This window comes from Canis lupus, chromosome 27 (assembly GCF_011100685.1).
Source record: "Canis lupus familiaris isolate Mischka breed German Shepherd chromosome 27, alternate assembly UU_Cfam_GSD_1.0, whole genome shotgun sequence".
Taxonomy (NCBI): domain Eukaryota; kingdom Metazoa; phylum Chordata; class Mammalia; order Carnivora; family Canidae; genus Canis; species Canis lupus.
This window is the reverse complement of record NC_049248.1, coordinates 2,580,669-2,593,546: the sequence shown is the minus strand read 5'-3', so window position 1 is coordinate 2,593,546 and position 12,878 is coordinate 2,580,669. Positions and strand designations below refer to the sequence as shown.

The 12,878-nt window shown below is 37.2% G+C and overlaps 1 protein-coding gene across 18 annotated transcripts in view; it reads left to right on the top strand.

Annotated features, from left to right (window-relative positions):
* The window catches only part of ERC1 (ELKS/RAB6-interacting/CAST family member 1), a 539,792-nt gene that overhangs the window by 444,793 nt on the left and 82,121 nt on the right, over positions 1-12,878 (top strand). For 13 of the 18 annotated variants that reach the window (XR_005379702.1, XR_005379703.1, XM_038576363.1 and 10 more), the window contains one exon: positions 9,183-9,281. Coding sequence is in view for 15 of the 18 variants with exons in the window: in XM_038576363.1 (XP_038432291.1) it covers positions 9,183-9,281 (99 nt within the window). In the remaining 3 variants the exon portion in view is untranslated. Of the gene's footprint in view, positions 1-9,182; positions 9,282-10,795; positions 10,863-12,878 lie in introns of those variants that run through there. The other 5 variants (XM_038576370.1, XM_038576366.1, XM_038576367.1 and 2 more) reach the window with 2 other exon arrangements.

Genomic DNA, 12,878 nt, shown 5'->3' with positions numbered 1-12,878 from the left:
AATTATAAAATAATGAAATAATAATAGTAGCTTGGAGAACATAAGATTCATAAAAGGAAATAGGACTCATAGTATTTAATGAGAATGGTAATATCTATCCATATACTCACCAAACAGATTAAGAAACAAATACAAAATTGCTAGAGATAACTGTGTCACCCATTCCAAATCACATACATCAATCCTTTCCCCTTTCCCACCTTCCATACCACTAACTTCTACTTTTATGGACACTTGTACTGTGTATGTATATATTCCAAAGCAACCACTACCATTGCTTCCTATGCTTTTAAGACTTATGTGAATGGCATCATGGATTCTAAGACCATGTTCTATCTCTCCCATTTTGAAGTTATTCTTTAGTGCTCTTAAGTAATAGTTTGTGATTTCATGCACAGAAAATTTACATATAGAAAAATATGTACTTTTTTAAGTTCTTCACATCCTACCAGCTATTGTTGTGTTTTATTTTCTCATGTTACATTTTTAATTGGTTAATACTTAGATTTAACAGTCATTTGTCTCATAGCATATAGATGTCATGGATACTTTAGACAGTGAACAAATGCAAATATTGAAAGTTTTGTTTTATCTTTTCCTTTACTATTTCTATATCTTTGATTTTATTTGATATCGTTATTTCCCAGGCTGGAACTTTCATTATAATGTTGAATAAGAGCAGTGGTAAAGATAACCCTCTCTTGTCCCTCAATTTAATGTTTTCATTTCAGACTTTCACCATTACACAGAATGATTACTCTCTAGTGAAATGAAGAGCAAGTTCTTCATTAACTGTTGATTTATTTGATACTTCTTTTTTTTTTTTTTTTTTTTTTTTTTTTTATTTATGATAGTCACAGAGAGAGAGAGAGAGAGAGGCAGAGACACAGGCAGAGGGAGAAGCAGGCTCCATGCACTGGGAGCCTGATGTGGGATTCGATCCCGGGTCTCCAGGATCACGCCCTGGGCCAAAGGCAGGCGCCAAACCGCTGCGCCACCCAGGGATCCCCTATTTGATACTTCTTTTGACATCATTTTTGTTAAGTTGTTTTTTAAGAAAAGTATCCCCTTTACCTAAGTATTCAAATGTATTGGCATACATATAGTATTTGATGATTTTTTAAATAGCTGTCTATAGTTATGCTCTCCTATTTTGATTCCTTTTACTATGTGTTTATGTCTTATTTATTTTGCTGGACATTTATTTCTAATTTCAAAGAACCTGATTTTTATGTTGTTAGTTATCTCTTTTTTTTATCTCTGTCTTTTAAAGTTCACTAATATTTGCCTTTATCTTTTTTCTTCAGTTTACTTTAGGCTTAACTTATTTTGTCTTGACTTTATTTATTTATTTATTTTAATTTATTTATGATAGTCACAGAGAGAGAGAGAGAGAGAGAGGCAGAGACACAGGCAGAGGGAGAAGCAGGCCCCATGCACCGGGAGCCCGACGTGGGATTCGATCCCGGGTCTCCAGGATCGCGCCCTGAGCCAAAGGCAGGCGCCAAACCGCTGCGCCACCCAGGGATCCCTTGACTTTATTTTTTAAAGATTTATTTATTTATTTTAGAGTGAGTGTGAGCATGTGGGGGAGGGGCCGAAGGAGATGGAGAGAGAAACTCAAGTAGACTCCACACTGAGTGCAGAGCCCTACCATGGGACTCCCATCTCACAACCCTGAGATCACAATCTGAGCCAAAACCAAGAGTCTGACGCTTAACCAACTGTGCCATTCAGGCACTCCTTCACTGTTTTTTAAAATAAGCATATTCAAAGTTTGTTTGAGGTTATAAATGTTCATCTGAGACTAAGTTAGATTCTCAAGTTTTGGTATGTTGTATTTTACATTTTTGTTGTTGATTATAAATAGCTTACAGTTTCCATTATGATTTCCTCTACTTTATTTTTTTAAAAGATATTATTTATTTATTTGACAGAGAACACAAGTAGGCAGAGTGGCAGGAAGAGGGAGAAGCAGACTCCCTGCTGAGCAGAGAGCCAGGTGTGGAGCTCAATCCCAGGACCCTGGGATCATGACCTGGGCCGAAGGCAGGTGCTTAACTAATTAAGCCATCCAGACACTTCAGTTTTCTCTCCTTTAATTCATAAGTTACTTTTAAAATATATTCTTTAATTTTTTTTAATGTTCAGTTTTCCTTTTCTATTATTTATTTTATTAAATTCTAATAAACATACAGTGTTACATTAGTTTCAGATGCAATATTATGATTTAATAGTTCTATACAGGGGCACCTGGGTGGCTCAGTTGGTTAAGCATCTGACTTGTGATTTCAGTTCAGGTCATGATCTCAGGATCATGAGATGGAACCCCACATCTGTGCTTCATGCTTAGCAGAGAATCTGCTTTTCTCCTTCTCCCTCTCCTTTTGCCCCTACTCCCCCTGACTCCCCTTTTGCCCCACCCTCTTTCTTTAAAATAAATCTTTTAAAAAGTGGTGATAATTCTGTACATCAGTCAATGCTCATCGCAATAATGTACTCCTTTAGGGGAGATGAAGCAAAAGCAGTGAAAGTTATGCTACAAATGCTTATATTAAGAAAAAAAGTTCAAATAAACAACATACATTACACCACAAGGAACTAGAAAAAGAAGAAACTTGACTGAAATTTAGTATAGGAATGAAATAACAAAGAAAATCAGGATAAATAAAATAGAGACCAGAATAAACAATAATATAACATTGAAAATAATGGCGAGTTTAAAAAATATATATAACTGATAATGCTTTAACGACATTCACTAAAACAAAGAGAGAAGACTCAAATGCCAAAATCTGAGAAAGAGAAAATAATATAAGAGATAACCACAGAAATACATGGTCTGATAACAGATTACAGTAAGCAATTATACACTAACAAATCAAATAGCTTAGAAAAAAACAGGTAATTCCTAAAAACACACAAGTTACCAAGATTGAATCATGAATTTTTAATCTAAGAATTTAGAAATCTTCTCAGACCAATAACATGAAAGAAATGGAAGAATGAAAATTGAATTAAAAATAAAAAATCTCAGGGATCCCTGGGTGGCTCAGCAGTTTAGCACCTGCCTTCAGCCGAGGGCATGATCCTGGAGTCCCAGGATCGAGTCCCACATCAGGCTCCCTGCATGGAGCCTGCTTCTCCCTCTGCCTGTGTCTCTGCCTCTCTCTCTCTCTGTGTCTCTCATGAATGAATGAATGAATGAATGAATGAATAAATAAAACCTTTTTAAAAATAAAAATAAAAAAATAAATCTCCCAGCACACAAAAGCCCAAGAACTATATGGCATCATTGGTGAATTCTAGCAAACATTTTAAAAAATAGTGACAATCTTTATCAAAACCTTACAAATAACAGAATAGAGAAAATACACTCAAAATCTGTGAGGGCTCCTGGGTGGCTCAGTTGGTTAAGCGTCTGCTTTAGCTCAGGTTATGATTCCAGGGTCCTAGGATCAAGCCCTGCATCAAGCTTGCTGCTCAGTGGGACCCTGCTTCTCCTTCTCCTCTGCTACTCCCTACTTGTGCTCTCTCGCTCACATACACTTGCTTACTCTCACTCAGATCTTAAAAAAAAAAAAAAATTCTATGAGGCCTGCATCACTCATATCAAGGCAGGACAAAAATAATACAAGAACAAAGTAATCTAGTTTGTCTGATACAAGTATTGCTACTCAAGTTTTCTTTTGACATCCGTTTGCATGATAAATGTTTCTCCACCCCTTCATTCTCAATCTGCAGGTGTCTGTAAGTCTAAAATGAGTCTCTTGGGGATCTTGGGGATCCCTGGGTGGCTCAGCGGTTTAGTGCCTGCCTTTGGCCCAGGGCGTGATCCTGGAGTCCCAGGATCGAGTCCCGCATCGGGCTCCCGGCATGGAGCCTGCTTCTCTCTCTGCCTGTGTCTCTGCCCCCCTCCCCCTCTCTCTCTCTATCATGATTAAGTAAATAAAATCTTTAAAAAATATATAAAAATACAAATAAAATGAGTCTCTTGTAGGCAGCATATAGGTAGGTCTTATTTTTTTTTATCCATTCTGACACCCTATGCCTTTTGATTGGAGTGTGTAGTCTGTTTACATTCAGTTATTGACAAATATGTATTTATTGCCATTATATTGCTTGTTTTATTGTTTCTGGAGATTTTCTCTGTCTTTTCCTGTCTTTGTCATATTTGGTCTTTCCTTTGCACTCAGTCTCCTTTAATATTTCTTGCAGGGCTGGTTTAGTTGTTACTAACTCCTTTAGTTTTTATTTCTCTGGGAAGCTATCTGTCCTTCTATTCTGAATGACAGCCTTGGAGAGAGAGTATTCTTGGCTACAGATTTTTCCTATTCAGTACTTTGTTGTTGTTGTTGTTTTAAAGATTTTATTTATTTACTTTTGAATGAGAAAGAGAGAGAGAATGAGCATGAGCCATGGGGAGTGGCAGAGGAAGAAACAGACTCCATACCAGGCAGGGAGCCCAGTGCAGGACTCGATCCCAGGAACCCTGGAATCATGACTTGAGCCGAAGGCAGATGCTTAACTGACTGAGCCACCCACGTATCTGCCTTTCAGCATTTTGAATATATGATGCCAATCCCTCTGACTTGGTATGTTCTGTTAAGAAATCTCCAGCTAGCTTTATGAGTTTTCCCTTGTAAGTTAAGGGCATCTTTTGTCTTGCTGCTTTTAAAATTTTTCTTTACCACCATATTTTGCAATTTAATTATATGTTGGTGTTGGCCTGCTTTTGTTGATTTTGATAGAAGATCACTGAACCTCCTGGATCTGGATGTCTGTTTCCTTCCCCAGATTAAGGGAGATTCCTACTATTCTTTGTTTTTTTCCTATTATTTCTTGAAATAAATTTTCTGCCCTTTTTCTCACTCTTTTTCTTGTATTTATTCTATAATATGAATGTTACTACATTTGATAGGATAACTGAGTTCCCTAAGTCTGTTCTCATGTGGCATAATTTTTCTTTCTCTCTTTTGTTCCACTTCATTATTTTCCGCTGCTTTGTCTTCTAGGTCACTAGTTCGTTACTTTGATTCTTTCAGCCTGTTAGTCATTGCATTAGCCTGTTTCCAATTTTGTTTGTTGCATTCTTCATCTCTGACTGATTTTTTTTAACTCTTTTATCTCTGTGATAAGGGTTTCACTGATGTCCTCTATTCTTTTCTCGAACCTAGTGAGTATCCTATGTCCTTATGACTATTGCTTTAAGTTCTCCATTAGACCAGTTACTTATATCTGTTTCACCTAGATTTCTGGCCATGGCCTTATCTTGTTCTTTCATTTGGGATAAATTTCTCTGTCTTGACATTTTTGTCTAAGTCTCTGCTTTCTTCTCTGTGTTAGAAAAGCTAGTTATATCTCTTGCTCCTGAGAGTAATGGCCTTATGAAAAAGAGGCCGTATAGTGCCCCAGGCCTGGAACTTCAGGGACTGTCTCTGGTACCTGCTGCATGTACTCTGCTCTTGTGTTTTGGCTCCTCTATCCTTCAGGCCCATGGTCTGCAGAGGCTCTCCTTGCTTGCTGTGAGCAATGTTTGGTTCCTGGCCTGAATATGGCAAGTTTTAACCAGCTCTATGGTAGTCTGCTTGTGAAATGAGATCCGACACCAACTCCACCAGAACTGAGGCCCTACAAAATTCTCTAGTTATGAGATGTGATGTGGGCATGGATTTTTGGGAGAGGAACCCACTGCACTAGGACTGGGGCAAGCATGACTGAGAAGGGCAGTCCTGCCACAGAGCACAGGTTGGTGGGGCTTACACTAGTAAGCAAGTTAGGCAACCAGTATAGGCCCTGTGCTGCTTCTCACAGGTGGTTCTGTTTTATGTGGAGGGGCCAGGAAGGAAAATGGCACCAGCCAGCTTCTTTGTTCCCAGAGGGGCTTCCTCTGAATGCTGCTCCCAGGGATGCACTCTATAATCGGGCCCCTGTGCACCCCAGGTGTTTTTCAGATTGTGGTTTCTAGGCTGTCTGCCCCCAGGTTGTTTGCTTCTCTCCAGGAGCAGTGAAATGCCCTTGGGGCTCTATCCTGAGCAAGCCTGCTGACATTTAAAACTCCAGGCTGTAAGCCCTGCTGGTTGTAAGAACTCAAAAATTCAGTCCCTCATTTTCCAAGCCAATGGCTTTGGGAAACATTCTCTTTGTTTATTTTTCCCTCTCTCTCTCTCTCTCTCTCTCTTTCTCCCTCTCCCTTCACTCTGCAGCACCTGCAATCCCTTTCTCCCCTAAACCACATCTCTGTACCTCCTACATTCTTTAGGATGGCCTCTTTTCTCCCTTTATTTGTGAAGTTTGTTCTCTTAGTCTTCAGGTTGATTTTTAGGGTATTTAGGAGGATTTGATAGTTATCTATTTGTGTTCCTGGGACAAGGTGAGCTTCAGGTCCTCCTATTCTGCCATTTTCAACAGACTCTAGAATAATAATGACATGATAAAGAATGTTCATAGTAATGATGATGCTAAATTAGTGTGTATTTTATGCTAGGCACCTTTCTAAGTGTTTGCATTAACTCAGTTGATCCTCATAACTGTCTTATAAAGTATTGTTATCCTCATTTTAAAAGTAAATAAACTAAAGCTCAGAGCACTTAAGTAGCTTCCCCAAACTTAGATATCTGGTAAGAGCAGAACTAAAATTCAGACCCAGGCCGTTTGCCTCTTAAACCCTTACTCATGCATTATTACATGAAAAAATACCAAAGAAAAATTTCTATAAACTTTCTCATGGAACTAAGCAAAGTGCTTTTAATCTAGGGAAGAAAATGTGTTAAAAATACCCAATCAAATTTTGACAAAGCAGAATTGGTAGAGGAGAAGGACAACTTGTTGTACCAGCTATCAAAATACACTATAAAATATAGTAATTTTTAAAATACCGTATTGGGGCACATAGGTGGCATAGTCAGTTAAGCATCCAACTCTTGGTTTCGGCTCAGGTTGTGATCTCTGGGTCAAGAGATCAAGTCCCACATTGGGCTGCATGCTCAGCATAGATTCTGCTTAAGACTCTCTCCCTCTCCCTCTGTGTCTCTTTCCTGCTTGCTTGCTCTCTTTCTCTAAAATAAATAAATCTTTTTTAAAAAATATCATATTGTAGTAGAAATAGGGAACAAATAGAGGAAAAAAATCAGAAGAATATGCAACTTTTTATGTTCATAAGGAAGAGGCTGAATGGATACACCTAAATAGTAAGAGTGATTATTTTCAGAGAGGGATTTACAGGTGATTTTTTTCTAATTTTTCAATTATCTACAGTGAGCATTTTTTTTAATATTTTACTTATTTATTCATTAGAGACACAGAGAGAGGGAGGCAGAGACACAGGCAGAGGGAGAAGCAGGCTCCATGCAGGGAACCCGATGCGGGACTCGATCCCGGGTCCCCAGGATCACGCCCTAGGCTGAAGGCAGATGCTCAACTGCTGAGCCACCCAGGCGTCCCAACAGTGAGCATTTGTAAATCACCTAATATTAGCAAGTTTATTTTCAGTGCTTTTTAAAACTTTCAGTTTTGGCAATATTTTGTTAGTGCAATATATATGTTGCTATTTGGTTTATGCATATATGAATTGTAGGGCATCCCAATCAGATGAAGGGCCAGTGGCATAGGCAGTAAAAGAATTCACCCGAAGCAGTACAAAGAAAGAAATTTATTGAATATACTGCAGCAGAACAGCAAAGGAGAGACTGTAACAAGGCAGTGATGAGGGATAAGTTATAGGGCAGAGTGAGGAGGTATGGAAATGTATTGGATTTTCTCCTTTTTGATAACTGTGCCTGGTTATAAGTAGCCCATGGTTAGTTATGGCCTGTGGCTATTTCAAGGTGGGTTGCTTAATGAGCCAGTTTGCATCAACCCAGTGATGGGTGGTCGCTATGGGCCCTTGCTGTGTGCCATTCGTCTCACTCAAGTTCCATTGCCCAAGCCTGTTGCCTAAAAGCAGCCTCTACATTTATTTTTATATTTATATAATACATTTATGTATGTATATACATTGTGTGTGTGTGTGTGTGTGTATATATATATATATATATATATATATATATATTTCATTCATTTATTCAGGCCTTGTATTAACAGATCATACAAAATCACCAATCCAGTTCTCCTTTTGGTAAGCGTGGAGAAAAGACAATGGGATAATAATCTTCTAGCCTAGGGTTGAAGAGAATTTCAGAACCTCTGACTTATTTTGGAAACCTGAATGTTTATAGATGATGTACAGAAAAATTATTGAATTTTATCGTTGTAGCATCTCACCATTTTACTCAACTTTATTATAAGTTGTAATAGTTTTTCAGTTAATTCTCTTAGATTTTCTAGGTGTATAATCATTTCATTTACAGGTAATAACTTTTTCCTCCAATATTTATGGTCTGTATGTTATATAACATCTCCCAAAATGGAATAGTTGTTTAAAAAATGAGTAGTTCCCGTAGTAATGTGGAAATACGAGTCCTGCATATCATGAAGTGAAAAAATAGAGTTACAGAGTCCTATCCTATGTATGCAATAATTTTGTCTTTATTTTAAAAAATAATTCTGTCTCTATTTTTAAAAATAAAGCAAACACTGCATAGAGGGCTTGATTGGGGGAGATTACTCTTTCCCTCAAAAATTCTGTACTAATTTAAGTGCCTGTCTTAGTTTGCTTGGGCTGCCATAACAAAATAACATAGACTGGATGGCTTAAACAACAGGAATTTCTGGAGGCTGAGAAGTCCAAGATCAAGGTGCCAGGTGATTCAGTTCCTGATGTGAGCTCTCTTCCGAGCTTGCAGAAGCCAACTTCTTATTGTCTCCTCCCATATCAAAGAGAGAAAAAAAGAGAGAGAGCTTAAATGAATGAGAATGAGAGAGAATGAGAATGATCTCTCTTCCTCTTCTTAAAAGGCCACAGTCCTATCAGATTAGAGCCCCATCCTATGGCCTCATTTAACCTTAATTGCCTCCTAAAGTCTCTAGCCCCATATATTTACACTGAGGATTAGGGCTTGAACATGAAGGGGCGGGGGGTAGTACACAATTCTGTTCAAAGCAGTGCCTACATTTTTTCCCCTGATTCTTCAGAAATCCTGTTTAATTTTGTTTCAGACAGAATTAGTTTAAGGCACTTGTTACTTTACAGTGTATCACAGAAATTTTATCGCAGTTTAATTTCATAAATCTTTTCCTCTTAGACACAAAATCGCATGAAGCTAATGGCTGACAATTATGAGGATGACCACTTCAAATCCTCCCATTCCAATCAAACCAATCATAAACCCTCCCCAGACCAGGTAAGACTGCTCTTGAATGTTTTATAAAAATAAATGTGCTTTTATTTTCATGTATTTTATGCTAGCATGTTACAGATTCCAGACTATAAGTTTAGAAAAATAAAAATAATCCGTTTCTGAAGTCTCCTTACTCGTGTTTTTAAACACAGATTTAATTTCTGTACAGGAAGGTGGTGCTAGACGATTCTGATTATTTTAAGAGGAGATACTCAAAAGATTTGAGGACTATAAGGAATCCTTGAATTGGGTTGAGAAAAAACAATTAACCTCAGAAATACATACTAATTTGTAAGTGTCCTACTTTTCCTGTTAAAACAATGCCTTATTAAAAAAAAAAAAAAAGACTCTTTCATTGTGAGCTCAATAAGACACAGCTCTGTTTAGAGATAACTGTTGTTTGGTTGCAGAATTTTAAATCTCTGATCATCACCTGTTATGAAGAGTGAAAATTTCTTCTTTCCCATTTCCTTGATTGATCCCTGCAGTGTTTATTATTCTCAAGGAAAATTGTAGCCTTCAACTTTTCGTCAATGCAAAAAAGGCATTGATGAGTCTGAAGGGAACCATATTCAACTCCAATCTTTTGGAAGAAGGGAACTCTCCCAAGATCTTGAAAATGATGGATGGGGAGAGTGGTGAACAGATTACCTCATATCCCATTGCCAAAAATCAAATTTCAACATCTCCATCACACTCAATCTTAAAATATATAGCTGAAGGGGAAAAAATAATAGTTAAGTAATTACATCCATATGACTAAAGAGTCAAGGGCAACTCCCCCACTAAATATCTCCACTGAATGATAGCCATGGCATTGTCTTAGAAGAAGAAATATTGCAGATGAGAGCAGCAACAATATCCAAATTGCAATTTTTTCCAAGATTCAGAAGGTATAGTCACAGTATTATGACATTTACTACGCCAGTTGAGGCAAGCCTTACATTTTAAAAAGGGAAAAACAATACCAGTCTTAATGTAGGCAGAATGCAGAACTGTCTACCTGATGTCAGGAGTCTTTCTTTGCCAAGAAATCATTTTGCTGTCTGTGCCTGTTCCTGATACTCAGAAGTAAATTTATGCCAGTGTACATAAGATGAGTATTAGATCCTAACCTTGAAACAGGTTTTGATAATGAATAAATATAAGGAATCAGATGCCTGGGAGTAGTGGGAAGAAAAAAAAAGAAAAAAAAAAAAAAAAAACCAAGGAAAGTTTGAAGAAAAGGCAAAATAAAGAAAAGCCTCCAACCTTGTAATTTTGCCCAGATCCAGCCCTGGATTAGAGATAGTGTCTTGGAAAGGTAGGAAGAGTAGAAGTGTAATGGCAAACTAATTACTAATTTGGGTAGGTTAGTGAATTTAGGGAATTCGAATCTAATATAAAAGAGTCAAGAAGTTAGAGACCATTTTCTTCTACTACATTATGCTTATGTCTTTGTTTTAAATACTAACCAACTCTTTTTCATTCCCATGCTGCTCTGGGGCATTGTTCCCTTTGTCATCTCTCTTCCCTAGGATGAGGAGGAGGGTATATGGGCATAGCCAATCAGATGCTCTTAGTTCAGCCATTTTGTTCAGAACGGTGAGAAACACCTTTCCTTAACTCTAGAAATGTTTATTGTTTGCTTTCAATTTTTTTTTTTTTTTTTTTTACACAATCATTCTCACATCCTGTTTCTCTGTAATTCATGAAATTGTTTGGTGTGCTTTCTGTTTTCTGATTTTCACCTGATTCCTGTGTGTATTGCTATGCTTCTGACATAGTGGGGTTGGGTTTTATGGCCTTTTTTTTTTTTTTTCTTTTTGTGTGTTAATAGTCACTTTTATAATTTCTTTTTTTACATTTTTGGGAGAACTTCCAGGGCATATATTTAAATTTGTCCTGTTTTGATCTTATTTATAAACTACCTTATCTAGTGTTATATTACAGTGTCCTGGTAAGGTTTATAGTGACTTGCATCAAACTGGAACTAGAAAATTGTTCAAATATTCTGCCAGTAGGCTTGAGGTCTACTTTTCATGATAATTAATTATAAATATATGTCTTTAAAAAAATTGTACTGTGAACTGAAACCTTTGGATTCTATCTATAAAAGGATTCTCTGAATTCTCAAGGTCAGTGGTTCTTATAGAGTGCCTACTAAGGACATCCCCTAGGGCTTTGGCATTACTCTCAAACTATCCTTAAAAATAAAAAGTAAAGAAGTAAAGGAAGACCTTTTAAAAAGTCAGTCTAAAGAATTCTTTATCCTCTCTTTTATGGATTGCTGCTGTGTTAAACAGTTGCCAGGACACTGTCTAGATTCTCCTTTCCAGGCCAATTGGCTAGAAAATATAGTCCAGCTGTGGCAGTATCTCCCTTTGATCTGATGCCCTGGAGGTTTGACTAAGGAAATCCTTTTCTTAGAAAAAATAATAATTACAATTAATAAGTTCACACATATTGGTGGCCTTGCACTCCCTGGATTCACTGCCCTTGCTTATTGGTGATCTCACTCTTTTGGAGTCAGTTCTCCCTGAAAAGTCTGTATCTTGGTGTTATACTTCTTAAAATGATGAGGACATGTGTAGATCTCTCACTAGCAAACACAGCCAAGAAGGATGATGAGGTAAGTTGTACAAAGGGGCATATACTGTGAAGATGGGATTCTTTCCAAATGACTTTATCCTGAGGGTGTACAAGGCAAAATGTATACCAGCCAAAAAGCTATTTGGGTTAAAGCATTGCATGCCAAAGCTAAAGCTGAGCAAGTTCATGTGTTAATTCTCTTTATTTACACTCCCCTCTGCAAGGGTAGTTATTTATCATCATGAAGGATGTGCAGGCTATACAGTAGTTGTATAGAGAATACCAGTCCCTTCCTGCTAAAAGAACCTGCCTTGTCTATTTTGGCAGAACATAGGAGCTTCTTGGCATGCCTTAGTTGGAAGTAATTATATTGGTTGTATACCGTTTCTAGCCAATCAGAAGAAACAGGTTAATGTTACAGGAAAGAAGGCCCATAGATAACTTCACCAGGAGACTGAAAAATGAACAAACCTACACATAGACTTGTTCCTAAAGTCTCCATTTTATTTTCTCTTCTTCCCTAATAGAGTGACTCCTATCAAGAGTTCAAATGCTATTGATTTGGGTGGGTTTTTTTCAATTATTGCACTATTGAGCTTATTGCACGAAAATATTAACTGCCATGGATTTAACACAGTGCAGTTGTAATTAGCTGGCCTTAACTGGAGTTCCTATGATATGATCTTTCACGTTTTTAAAATGTGCTATAAATGTCATAATATCATAAGGGTTTTACCTTAAATGCATGAGTGACTCCTAAAACATTGCAGAATTCTAAGAAAATTTCAAATTTTTGAAATTGATGATTTACCTTATCAAACTTAAGAATATAAATAATGTTTTACATCTAAAACATTTTGTAACACAGTATATATATATATGTCAGCAAAGCAGTCTTACTGGATATAATCAACACTGAGACAGGAATTGAATCCTAGAAGTATAGAGCTAAAAGGGTCTAGGCAATTTCACAAGAAGTGGGAGAACATAATGGTTAAGAGTCTAGGCTTTGGAGCAGAATGCCTCTGG